Raw genomic sequence first — 14,815 nt, 5'->3', positions numbered from 1 at the left:
AGCTTGTATCTTGATTTTTAGTTTGGAAAAAAAACGTTCATATTTCTTCTTTCAAATCTCAAATGTTTGAGAACCTTGGAGCAAGATAACCAATGTACCTCGCTATAGTAGGATAAACCTGAATATGTACTATCTAATTCACTTAAGAAAGCAGTGAATTGTCGTTGATTTAAGCCTCGAGATCTTATAAAATTTATAACTTTTTTTTATATATGACAAAACATTCTTCTTTTTGATTACCTTCGTGGATAGTACTTCTTGATGTATAATGCAATGCGTATGATGAATTTTTGAACCGTGAATTTTACTAAGTTTTGTTGTAGTAATGCTACGAAGCCGTTGTTTTTTCCGGTCATGGAAGGAATCATCTGTAGCTACAGAATTTAATTTTGACAGAGGTAGATTGTATTTTTGCAGAAGTTCAAAAATTTTTTTTTTTGTCTTCAGTCATTTGACTGGTTTGATGCAGCTCTCCAAGATTCCCTATCTAGTGCTAGTCGTTTCATTTCAGTATACCCTCTACATCCTACATCCCTAACAATTTGTTTTACATATTCCAAACGTGGCCTGCCTACACAATTTTTCCCTTCTACCTGTCCTTCCAAAATTAAAGCGACTATTCCAGGATGCCTTAGTATGTGGCCTATAAGTCTGTCTCTTCTTTTAAGTATATTTTTCCAAATGCTTCTTTCTTCATCTATTTGCCGCAATACCTCCTCATTTGTCACTTTATCCACCCATCTGATTTTTAACATTCTCCTATAGCACCGCATTTCAAAAGCTTCTAACCTTTTCTTCTCAGATACTCCGATTGTCCAAGTTTCACTTCCATATAAAGCGACACTCCAAACATACACTTTCAAAAATCTTTTCCTGACATTTAAATTAATTTTTGATGTAAACAACTTATATTTCTTACTGAAGGCTCGTTTAGCTTGTGCTATTCGGCATTTTATATCGCTCCTGCTTCGTCCATCTTTAGTAATTCTACTTCCGAAATAACAAAATTCTTCTACCTCCATAATCTTTTCTCCTCCTATTTTCACATTCAGTGGTCCATCTTTGTTATTTCTACTACATTTCATTACTTTTGTTTTGTTCTTGTTTATTTTCATGCGATAGTTCTTGCGTAGGACTTCATCTATGCCGTTCATTGTTTCTTCTAAATCCTTTTTATTCTCGGCTAGAATTACTATATCATCAGCAAATCGTAGCATCTTTATCTTTTCACCTTGTACTGTTACTCCGAATCTAAATTGTTCTTTAACATCATTAACTGCTAGTTCCATGTAAAGATTAAAAAGTAACGGAGATAGGGAACATCCTTGTCGGACTCCCTTTCTTATTATGGCTTCTTTCTTATGTTCTTCAATTGCTACTGTTGCTGTTTGGTTCCTGTACATGTTAGCAATTGTTCTTCTATCTCTGTATTTGAACCCTAATTTTTTAAAAATGCTGAACATTTTATTCCAGTCTACGTTATCGAATGCCTTTTCTAGGTCTATAAACGCCAAGTATGTTGGTTTGTTTTTCTTTAATCTTCCTTCTACTATTAATCTGAGGCCTAAAATTGCTTCCCTTGTCCCTATACTTTTCCTGAAACCAAATCGGTCTTCTCCTAACACTTCCTCCACTCTCCTCTCAATTCTTCTGTATAGAATTCTAGTTAAGATTTTTGATGCATGACTAGTTAAACTAATTGTTCTGTATTCTTCACATTTATCTGCCCCTGATTTCTTTGGTATCATTACTATAACACTTTTTTTGAAGTCTGACGGAAATTCCCCTTTTTCATAAATATTACACACCAGTTTGTATAATCTATCAATCGCCTCCTCCCCTGCACTGCGCAGTAATTCTACAGGTATTCCGTCTATTCCAGGAGCCTTTCTGCCATTTAAATCTTTTAATGCTCTCTTAAATTCAGATCTCAGTATTGTTTCTCCCATTTCATCCTCCTCAACTTCCTCTTCTTCCTCTATAAAACCATTTTCTAATTCATTTCCTCCGTATAACTCTTCAATATATTCCACCCATCTATCGAGTTCAAAAATACTATTAAATATATCGTGTCCTGTAGTAGTACCATGCATCGGTATTAACTCCAAAAATTCCTCAAAAAGGTTAAATCCTTGTCGCAAGCACGAAGAAACACAGCTAATCGAGCTATGCCACCGATGTTCGTACTCTCATCACAGGCGAGGGAAAAACTTTCAAAACTAGATGATTTTGCTTTGATCTGATCACTTAAATTGGCGGCCAAGTCGGTAATTCTTTCCACAACTGTATTTCGAGACAAAGAAATTGTTTGAAAAGCCTTGGAATTTTCAGGACAAACATTTTCTGCAGCTTTAATTAGACATTTCTTTATGAAATTACCTTCAGTAAAAGGCTTTGAGTGTTTAGCTATCAACTCGGACAAGACGTAACTTGCATGTACCGCCTTTTCATTTTCTTGCAATACTTTACTAAATATTGACTTTTGTTTTTTCATACCTCTTTAAAGTTCTCTTGTCTCATTAATCCTTCGTAATTATCATATTTTGATTGATATTTTTCGTAATGACGTTTAATATTATATATCTTCGGTACATATTGCAAATCAAACATATTATTTTACCATTTATTTCACAGCAAAAATATTCCAATTCCCATTTTACTTGGAATATTCAATGTTCGTTGGCGATTTTTCGTCTAGTTTTACTACCGCTTGGCTTCGATATAGATATACTGAATACAAAAGGCTGAAATAAATAAGCAATTGTTAACAGAAAATAATAAAACATTTTAATTATAATATCAATGTTTTGTCTTGAATATTAACTTACCAAGCAGAGAATAACTGCACAAATCAATAAGCGTATTATAAATTAAGCAATAATCATAACCGCTTGTAAGATAACTTACGTATAACTACGTCTTATTAAGTTAGGTGTATCAGCTGATGCGTAGCAGTTTGCCGTTGATAGCTTTGTGTGAAACGGACTCCATTTCAGCCAATTATAATTTTACATTTTCGCGGGTACAATTTAAAATGATTTCTATTTTATTTTTACTTTGCGTCGGATATATTGACTGGGCCACAAAAATGTTCATCTCGGGCCGCATGCGGCCCGCGGGCCGCGAGTTTGACACCCCTGCTGTAGAGCAAGGTTACTCTCAGTATCTCGTGATTTTGCCTAATTAAGGTTATATTTTTCTTAAGTATACTTGTTATTTACAAAATAACAATATTTGCAATAAAACATTTTTCCAAAATCGCACCCCACCCAAAAAATGCTCAAACTACTACTATGTTGTGACGTCACAGTTCAGCGATAGAATTAAATAAATGATTAATATTTAAAATGTAAAAAAGAAATCGTTCTGGTCGTGTCTCGAATTCGATCGCCCGGTCGGCTTGGTACCTGGTGCGTTAAGCCTCACGGCTACCCCAGTTTTCCAATCGTACAAGCGAAACTTCTTCTGTGTAAGTTGTATAATTACATTAGTTTAGTTAATGCCTACCGTCCTCCCCATTACCGCCACACCAGCGCGAATTAAATACGGTGTCGCGCGCGCTTTAGTTAGAATCATTGTGTTAAATAAATGAAAGAAAAAAATTTAAATAAAATGATAAATATTTTACATTAAGTTTGGCGTGTGTGTGTGCCTCTAATCCGTGGATCACAACTATGAAAAACTCATAGTTGTAGGACTTTTCGGAACGCGGCTACAACCGCGTCCTACATCGGCTTTTTTTCCATTTTATTAAATTTCTTTTTTTTGATATTTTTTTTATTAAGGGCTAGGTAAATTTAGTTTTTCTTTTTTATTACTATTATACAGTGGATTCAAGTAAAATATGGGAATTTCAAAATATATATTTATGGAATGTAATGAGGGGGCTTTTTTTAAGATCATAAACAGTAATATTACGGGCTTATAGACCCACAGACTGATCCCAGACCTCTAGAGTCGATTGGCCCGCAAAAACGGGGAACTGTGTTATTAGCCGACCCAGTTCTTTACCGGTCACGGGTGTTTCAAGTGTGCCTATGCATGCGCATGCTGAAACCCTTCGAGTGTGTGAATAATTTCGGTAAGAGGATGCCGCTGAATACACGGGGTTTCTGTGCGATCAGTTCCTGCAGCGTAAGTAAGCGTACCGGAGAATTTGTCATGTTTGCCGCAAAGAATATCATCGGGACTAAGCTATAAAATTTTAAATACACTAATAGATTATCTAAATTTCAATAAAGCCGATCTAGTAGTTTTGGATAGTTTTGAGCCGCAGATTTTATTCAAAGGCCTAAAAGCTCCAAAACCACTGGAATGAATTTTATATATGGATTCAGGGGGACCTGAAGAATAATCGCTCGATAAGCCTCCTCTGTTATCTACAAGTTTTTACCAAGATAATAGCAAAAAGAACGCTAACAATGAATCGCAACCAAAGGAGCAGGCAGGCTTTTAAAACGGTTTTAACACAACGGTTCACATACAAGTTGTGCATCAAGTCATAGAAACACAACGAGTACGCTACGCCTTTACGTGTGGCTTTTATTGACTACAAAAAGGCATTTGATTCGGTAACAACACGAATCATAATAACGTACCGTAATATATATATATATATATATAAACCTCACCTCATTTTCTGGTTCAGTTAGTAGATAAAGTTTTGGATCGATGACGTCATCCCAATTTCCAGCAGCCGGTCTGTACTTATCGGCAAGTCTTGGCAAAAGGACTGATGTTTCTGTATCTGGTGGTGGAGCATCTTGTAACGGTTGCAGAGCGTAATGAGCTGTCGCTCCGCTCAATGCGCAGAAAAAGCAAAGCCACAAGCTGCTTCCCATCTGAAAAGAAAAGAAAAAAATTTGAAGTTATAATAACGAAACTCTCTTTATCTGTTTGGTTGTTAGTTTTAAATTTCTGATCGGTTTTTTTTATAAAATCGGCAGTTCGATTTGGTATTGTTCCTTATTAATACTTAAACGAAATTATACTTAAAAGATTGTGTAATTTCCTGGGATGTTTAATTTTAGATAATTTTTACCCATAAGTACATAATTTTGTCCTTATATTATACAGATACCTCTTGGTAAGGAGGTTTTGAACAGTTTTCTTATTTCTAAACACAATATTTTGGCTTACGAGAAAACGGGTTAGTATGTCTCCATTACCGTTTTTATTAAATTATTAAATTTTCTTTTACGGAAACAATATTATTTTTTCGACGAATTTTTAGTTAATATACTCTTTTTTTAAATATAAATTAAAGAAAAAAAATTAATTACCTTAACGTTATTCCATGTTTAATTAATACGAACTTTTAACACATTTATTTTTTATTTTTTATTTTGTACTTTGTTTTTATAATAATAATTTATCCTATGCTAGTCAATTAGGGCTAGCTTCGCTTGCCCTTTCCGTTTAAATACGGCACTTCACCCTCTGAACTCCCACTTTGTACATTTCCTTGTAAGAATAATACTGTTAAATTATAATTTAAGCCTTTTCAGTTTATAAAAACTATCGGTGTATTATAATTTTTTCGAAGCAACAGTTTGGTCACCGCAAGACCCGAAACTTTCTGAAGTACGCGGGTTCAGAATAATCGCTTCCTGTCTTAAAAATAGCAGTTACAGGTTGTTACTCGTCCTTCCTACGGGTAAAATATACTTTGCACGGTTCTTAGCATCTTCCGAACAAACACCACGAGTAGGTGAGCGTACTTTGGTTTTCTTCATTTTTAGTTTTACGTTTTAAACTTTTTTTATATATATATATTTTGGGGTTTGTAAACCGCGTCATCTAAATTTCGGACTTGTATGCGATATATACACCTTATTTCTATGGGGTGTATACGTACAGATTATTCCAGGATGAGACTCTGGACAAATTACCTACATTTGCCTACGCGAGAAGCGTCGATTCCCTTCGAGCGGAGACCAGCCGTTTGAAGGTTCCGCTCTTATGACTTATTTTATTGTCATCAAAAAGAATAACCTTAAGTGGAAACTAAAGCCGCCTGAAAGTGAAGCATAAATCTAAAGAAATGTACGCCGTACACTGTCGCATATTTAAAGCTTCTTTTCTTGATAACCGAAGGAAATATTGAAAAATATACGAAACTTCTTCTGCAGGAAATTTAACTTAAAATACCGTAAGCGGTTTTTGAATTCGACGTACGATTTGGCCGTAGTAAAGTTGAATATCGGCATGGACGTAATCGGGTCGTTACCGAGAGCTATTGAAACGGCACCTTTCTTAAAACCGTGAAAAATTTCATAACAGAAAAAAGCAGTTCTTTCCGGGTATAAAAACTATGTTGGTGCAAAATTTCATCTCAATCCGTTGAGTAATTTTAATGTGAAAGAGTAACAGACTCTCGGAAACCACTAGATTTCTGTATATATATACAGAAATAAAATATGTCTTGTTATTATATATATATATATTAACAAGACATATTTTACTTAAAAATATCGCCTTTATTAATCGGTTGGGTTTACTAGTCAACTACAAAAACTTATAAATTATCTACACTACGTTTCACTTTGAATTCTCTAAGCTTTCTCAGGTGAAAATATACATTCATACACACATCAAACAAAATTTTCTTATAAAGTAGCATATAAGAGAATAGTGTTGTTCATTTATAAGTTTGTATAGTTGAATGGTTAACCTAAGTGATTAATAAATGTAATATTTTTAAGTAAAATAATTCTTGTTATTATATTCTATTCAATCAAGAGGAAAAGAAACTTAAATAAATTACATTTAAGTTAATATTCATATATATATATATTCATATATATATATGAATATATATATACATTATATATATATATATATATATATATATATATATATATATATATATATATATATAAAATGTATTCCTATGTTCCTATCAGAATGAAAGATTCATTAAACGAGCAAACTAAAATCCATAAATATTAAATACATTTTATTCTATGAATAACATCAGAAATATATTACATATATATAAAGTTAAATAATGAACAAATATAATTTATATAATTTATATAATTACAAATATAATGTTGATTGCAGCAAAAGGTTTTAAATGTAGTTATTAGCAAATTATTTGTAGTTATTTAGCCAAATTAAAATTAAATTGGTTTTGACAGTTGGATATAGAGCAAAGTATTATGCTTTGCTGTAAAACCGATTGTCTTTAAATCTGTGAACCCTTACGTTTCTGTGACCGATTACTTTTAAATCGGTGTCGTTTTCATCGTATTGCTTGTTGTTAAAATTATTATGCTGTCATCAAAAGTACGAGTTAGGATATATCGCTACATGTTAATTGATTGTTTAAAAGAGAATATGTAGTTTATTTATAACAAAAATATATGTATTTTTTTATTAAGTCACGTGTAGTTTTAACGCAATTATTCATCAGGAAGAAGACATTTTTTTCGCATTTTTTTGCCGACAAACTTCATTATGCGATACCTGCCTCTTCTGCGTTTGCGAAAAATTTAATATTAAATCCCTCAAACCCGGTTTTCTTTTTCCAAAACAAGTAGCACACCGGAAGATAGCAGCGGAAGATCGGGTAGAACTTCATCGGTCGGCGGAAACCTGTATTCTCCGATGCGATGCTTTGTTCAAGGCTTACAGAACTTTTAATGTTACTGGTCGTGTATAATTTCAACCGACTTACAGTAAAGGGCAGGTTAAAGAAAAAAAGAAAAGTTTAAGAAGAACGTCTCCCGAAAATGGGAGTTAATGATTTCAGTTGGTCAGAAGAAGATGAAGTAGAAAACCCGGTTTCCTATTCTCTTCCTCCTTAACATACTTAAAAGGGAGTCAACCGCCTAAAAGTTTATAAGCAAACTCTCTTCTTAAAGTGAATGAATTATCCCCTCCGTCAAACGAGGACCTCAACTAGTACATTCCTTCTGCCCGAAAGATACTGAAACCGAAAGGCCTCTAGAGAACGGACTGAAGAGGAATTTTGCCGGAAGAGATGCAATATTTTTTCATTTCTCCCGAGGATAATCCCGCTAAAAATTTTCAAAATTTCTTGATGTAAAATAATCGGAACGCGATAATAATTCCGCCCGTTTTAAAAAAAATTAATGTAATATAGTTCGGTCATTAAAAATAACCTACGCGCTAAGTAATAAGAGAGATCCAGCAGCAAGGGACAAATGTCCAAGATTTGTAAATATAGGACGGGGATATTTCTTCCTCCCGTGATATATTTTCGTTCTTTTTCGTTCCAGACGATATTAATTTTATTTGTACCAAACTTTTCGTCGTGTAAAACATGCGTAGAATATTTGCTGTTCGATGATTGACTTCTGCTATATATATAGTGTGTATATAATAATAGTTTATCATCTTTTACAAAGTATATTCTTTTACAAAATTACGTTGTAACTTAATAACAATTCTTGCAAATTTTTATTTTTTTTTCTATTTCTTATTTTTCCATATGTATACGTTGCAATCTGTTTAGCGAACAATAAGGAACTCACCCCCCTCCACCACAGATCAATGGTATGAGGATGATACATATGATATGTAAATGAGGTGTATTCTCGTACAAACTCAGGCCGATTATTCCTGAGACGTTTGGTTAATTGAATTCTAACCGCCATAATACACTGGACTCAACCGTCTAATATCCAAATCCGTATAAAACAATTAACCTTTACTAGGATTTACTAGGAACTTCAGAATCTTCGACTTCGAAAATCAGCGGTAAATCAACTGATTTGTGACAAGACCAGTTCGATAGGCTAGTACAAACTTCTTCTTTCTTTTTTTCCTATTTAGCCTCCGGTAACTACCGTTTAGATAATACTTCAGAGGATGATATGTATGAGTGTAAATGAAGTGTAGTCTTGTACATTCTCAGTTCGACCATACCTGAGATGTGTGGTTAATTTGAACCCAACCACCAAAGAACACCAGTATCCACGATCTAGTATTCAAGTCCGTGTAAAAATAGTTGGCTTTACTAGGACTTGAACGCTGGAACTCTCGACTTCCAAATCAGCTGATTTGGGAAGACGCGTTCAGCACTAGACTTAAAATAAAATAAACACACTTATATAGAAAAAAATATAATGTACAGAGTTATATGGATATATATATATTATATATAGTACTATTACAATGACAATAAAAAAAAAAATAACCTAAAATATTCTTGATATATTGTAATTTATAGATCGTAAAAGAATGAAAACTAAATGCTCCCGAAGAAATACTATATGGGAGTTACTTACCGTCTTTATAATTTAACAAATGTGAAGATTGGAAATATTAATAATTGAATCCTGTACGCTGGGAAGCTATTTCATTAATACGCGTTTCTTAGAAAGATAGAAAAAAGTAGAAACGGTAGCGGTAAAAATTGATTTGATAGTATTAAGTATGACGATTTGGAATTCTAAATATATAAAGTGATTACAAATGAAATCTACACTTTCGATAGCTTATTTTCAATAAGCACCATTTGCAACAGGACAGATATCAACACGGTAGTCGAATTCTTCCCAAAAACGTGCAAATATATGATGGTCAACGGTAGCAACGCATTTGTGATACGTTGTTTTAAGTATCGACATCAATAGGAAGGGGCGGTAAAAAAAACGCCATAAAAAGTAGTCGCAAGGCGTTAAGTCGACTACACGATGACCGACGCTTAGCACCATGTTTTCCTCGCTTGTACGTCCAGTCCGTCGTCTAGGAACCTGTTTATCTAAATAATTCTGACCTTTAAATGCCAGTGAGACGGAGCTCCATGTTGTACAGAAACGAAGTCATCACTATCTTCTTTGAGTTGAGGCATTAGTCGTTCGCTTAACATGTCCAGATAAATTACTCCGATTATTGTCACTTCGTGAAAAAAGAACGGCCAGTACACCCTTTCATTAGATATAGTGCCAAACATGTTCACTTTACGGGAATCGCGTATATGTTGTAAATTATATCTTGGGTTTTCTGTACCCCATATTCTTATATTATGTCTATCACCTCTACCGCTGATGTGAAACGTACATTCATCACTGAAAATTAGGCGATGGAAAAAGCGATCGTTATTTTCAACACGTTCCTCCAACTTCGCACAACAAAATGTTTACGTAAGACTTTATCGTCATCGTTTAAAATTTGTACTAACTGTAACTTATAAGGCATCATCTTCCAACGTTTCCGCAGAATTTTTCGCACAGTCAGTGGAGGAATTTACAATTCTAAATTTGCCAATCAAGTCAATCTGCCTTGGTTACGTTGATACACATCACGAACACGATACGTTCGTTATTTTGAAAATTCCTTCGTCACGAAGACACGTTCTTCTGAAACAGAAGATCATCTAGCACTTTTCCTTTTACACAGACCCTCTGAGATTTGAAACTGTTTATTCGAGTCGTAAACTGATTTTATTGTCGGTAGTGATTTACCGTACTTCGTTCTGAAACGTCACTCCACGACAGTAACCGAGTTTGTTTTGGTTAATTCGAGCAAACAAAAAGCTTTCTCTTCTGCAGCAGCGACCTCTTGCCAGACTGGTAACATGACACATCAGTCGGTGACATTAGCGGTAGAGCAGATATATCGACATAAACTTTAAAAATTTCCTGTAAAATCGAATCGTTTATTTCATTAACATACACCAGTTTATTTTAACCTATCGAAAGTATATATTTCATTTGTAATCGTTTTATATATTAGTAAATTTATTTATTTTAATGTACATCACTTTCTTATTAACTACCTTATTTATATTCAAAATATATATATTTTTTTATTTTGGTATGATGATTACGCCATATAAAGTTGAAGTGTGTCGGGTATGGAAACGGAATTATAATTATATACATCTTCTTCGATAAATTAGCTTATTTTTGAAAAAATCGTCCATTATAATCTTACTCGAGTAGCCGTTTGTTTAACCGATACAAATTTTGTAATTATTTTTTAATTGTTTGATCTCTGCAAGGTTTCACTGAAAATTCGACGTGGGATAAAAATATAAAATTTAGGAAAAATCTCTATGTTTAATTCGGACGGTTTGATGTTGCACGTTCGCATGTTGTAAGGAGTACGGTGTAATTTTTTTTTGCCGGTCGCTTTTTATATGTTAAATATTACAAGAGATTTATAAAAGTAAAATTATCAAAGGGTTAAGAGATTCCATTCGCTGAAAACGGCTAAGGATTTAAATGTTCGAGGTTTTTGAAAATATTTCTCGTGATATATATTTTTTCCATTTATAAAAACTTTAATTCAGAGTAACAAGCTACTCCCCGCGTTGTTATTCCATGTAAAAGTCGACTTTCAATTAAAGGGTAATACGTTGAAAGTTATTCAACCGATCTGAAAATTCAGTCTACTAAATGTATTAATATTTCTTACATCATCTATGTGTGTGGGCGCGCGCGTGCGCGATCTAGTAGTGGTAGTAGTATATAGAAGAGAATTTCATTATATATAGTTAATGGGTTGTTAATTCACCTCTATTACTATGTAGAGGGAAATATATTATTTGTTAACGTAAATTTGTTGAATATGTTGAGCAGTTTACACCTAACTTAGGCTCCCTAATATTATGATTCACTATTATTAGTGTTATTGGATAATGGTTTTTGACATCCATTCAAAATTATTAGTTGAATTAGCTTTTCTAAACCGTAAACATTTTACTGTTTTGTAGAAAGCGTACACTTAACTTTTATTATTATTATTATTATCCATTCACTAAACTGTTAGGTAAAAGAAAATTGCTTATACACGTAATAATATGTCATTAATTTTAAATTCTTTACAAAATGATCAATTTCATAATATCCTTTAGGAATTTATTGTAATAACGTTTATACGTTATAATTCTTCAACACTATAACTATAAACACTATATTATATTACATTATAATTAGGGAATACTTATCTAAAAGGGCAAATATCGACATTTTACAACTTCTCGAGTACCGAAAACGTAAAAAAAGTGGCAAATTTCCAAAACATGTATGTACGTTCGTAAAATAAAAAAATGTATAGGCCTTTATTTTGATTAATATCTTCTGACTGGCACGTTATAAATTATTTGAAAAAGGCTCTCTAAAAATTTCAATATAGAGTAATAATACCGATGCATTTTGGATAAAATTGAAAAAGGGGAAGGGGTAGTTTTTTATCACCTTTATGAATTTTTGTATGCGATCGTAGAAAATTAAGCTTCAGTTTAATGAAAATATATTTAAAATTATATATAATTCCAAAAATTATTTCGATCGGATTTTATTGACTTCACGATACCGATAATATTAATTTCTTTTCCCCCTGAGAATAACTTTGCAGAATATCCGGGAAGCTGACGGTCAAACTTAAGGTCACGGTACGAGACATCAAAGTAAACAAAAACGTTAATAAGCAGGACAAATATTCTAATTATTTTTCAATCTTTCCGAAATTTTTAGTTTTTTCAATAAAAACATCGGGTGGGGCTGTGTCGGGGCGCATGGTCATTGGTTTAACGAGAAACGTTACAGACCTTGGATGAAGTTCCTCCGAGCTACAGACCGACCGATGGGAGAGCCACCGTCGTATTTTTTTAAATAAAACTGAAAGTCTCCGATGGAAAATTTTAGTTCCTTCATTTGTCCAAGTTTACAGATAAATTGGTAGGCCTGTACGTCAACATGTCACGTTTAGCGTATCGGATCGTAATAAAAATGAGATATTGGCCGCCTACTAAATTTAATTTTAACGTAAAACAAACACTAAACGGTACATGATATTTATTTCGACTAATATTCGACGACATTTTTGTTCAACATCGGTCTGTGACGTAAGAAGTAAGAGACATAATGCTAAGGAGCGGTAGAGATAAACGTGCCGTCGGCGTCGTTTACTGAACGTGACGTGCCGGCTTTGCGACGCACCAGAAACAGTCTCGTTCGGTACCGGACATCAGGGTACCTGTGCGTGGTCCATAACCTTCCTTTTCCAACGATGTGCGTAATTTATATTTCCGGCTGGCTTTTCCACGGGCTGAGGCTGACAAATTTAATTTTTATACATTTTACACGTTTAATTTAATTTTTATCGCCCAAAATACACATATTATTACTTAAATCGATCTATCTCGACGAATCATCGCGGTTTCACGTCTAAGTCGTGAGCTACACAGAATGGAAATGAGTGAGAGCGGCAGTTTTCGCCGATCTGCGCTGTACCTCCTCCCCGCCAATCCCTCGCCGGCGACACAAAATCAGATTCGTATCGGCGAACTGACCGTGTAAGTTGTGAAATGATACCGTATTTACATCTCTGAGACTAACAGTTAAGGAGTTATTAAGACAATACGATATAGATGTTTTCGTTACGCTACAAATTACTGTTCTGGAACTCGTATGTTTCAGTGTGATTTTAAAGACGTTTCACGTCAAAATCTACATCTTAAAAACCGATTAAGATATTTTAATGAAGTTTAGTATATATGTACGTGACAGTATCGTTAAAAAAATTAATTAATTTGGAGATAAAGAAATGGCCGCGGTTAATTTATTTATTTTAATCGATTCGTAAATATTAATTTGATCGAATTACGTTTCACATATAAAATGTTAAACATTTTACCGTGAACAAATTAACAGCTCATTTGTTCAAAATCGGTTGACGAATCGTAGAGATAAGCTAAAATTGTTTAAATGGATAGCAAATATTACGCCTGAAAATAAGCAAAAAATTGTAAGACTGCACAATTTCCCTCCCACTCCGATAAGCTCCTACCGATAAGCGGATTCGCATGTCAGTATCAAAAATTATAAATGTAAGAGAAAGGTGTTTTGATAGATTCTTATAATATTCTGGAAATCTCCATATATCTAGGGCAGCTTTCATGTTTTACGGCCCGTCTACGTCTCCTGTTTGTCTGTACGTTAGGAAAGTTGCTGTGCACTGGGATTATGGAGAGTAATGAAACTTTCTTAATTATTTCATTGTATTTTTATTTCATTAATTTATAGAAACGGATATTACATTATTTGGAATAGTTTATAAAAGGTGTTGAAAATGACCTCCTCAAACATCAATACAACACTGCAGACGTTTTAGTTTGTTTTCAAACACTAACTGGCTGATGTACTGGAATATCTTGTACGTAGGCCGTTATTGCGGTTTTTAGTTCGTAAATCGTGCGTGGTCTGTTACGATACACTACTTGTTTCGCTGCCATCCACGGAAAGTCATCTGGGGCAGTCAGATCGGGTGATTATGAACTCCTCGAAATGATTCATTAACCAAAGACATTTTGCAAAAAAGGTATTGATCTGTTAGCTGTGTGCGCTGTGTTGCCATCTTGTTGGAATCGATCGTGAATGATTTTCACTTTTGTTATCTGACTAATAAAGTTTGTTAGAAATCTCAATAACGATCACCGTTAACTTAATTTCCAAAAAAGATTGGACCTACAGTGCGCGTTTTACTTGCATCGACCCGACTAATATTTTTCGCTTCGTGTAAAGATTCATCGTGTAATTCACGGGGTTTAGTTGTCGACAGTAGTAGTGAATTTTGCGAATTAATATACTCTCCCAGATGAAACCACGCTTCATCTGTAATAAAAAAAAACGTAATGTCGATAATACCTGTGGAATTTTGGTCGATTAAACCTTTATACCTTAGAAATAATTTAGTATTTTGGCACGATCTGGATGTTTCAGTTCTTGAACATATATTACTTTGGAAGGGAAAAGTTTCGGTTCTTTTCTTACAGCGTTATGTGCGGTAGCAAATACGATATTTTGCTGCTGAGCTAACTTAGTTTAGTTTAGGTGGT

General features: G+C 33.8%; 1 protein-coding gene across 2 annotated transcripts in view; it reads right to left on the bottom strand.

Moving 5' to 3' along the window:
* Window positions 1-14,815, bottom strand: part of Dh44 (corticotropin-releasing diuretic hormone 44) — a 560,768-nt gene that overhangs the window by 35,415 nt on the left and 510,538 nt on the right. For both annotated transcript variants that reach the window (XM_075379792.1, XM_075379793.1), the window contains exon 3: window positions 4,632-4,841. In XM_075379792.1, the coding sequence (XP_075235907.1) occupies window positions 4,632-4,841 (210 nt within the window). The remainder of the gene's footprint in view (window positions 1-4,631; window positions 4,842-14,815) is intronic.

The sequence above is a fragment of the Lycorma delicatula genome, chromosome 12, assembly GCF_047948215.1.
Source record: "Lycorma delicatula isolate Av1 chromosome 12, ASM4794821v1, whole genome shotgun sequence".
Classification (NCBI taxonomy): Eukaryota; Metazoa; Arthropoda; class Insecta; order Hemiptera; family Fulgoridae; genus Lycorma; species Lycorma delicatula.
This window is presented reverse-complemented; position numbering and strand designations above follow the sequence as displayed.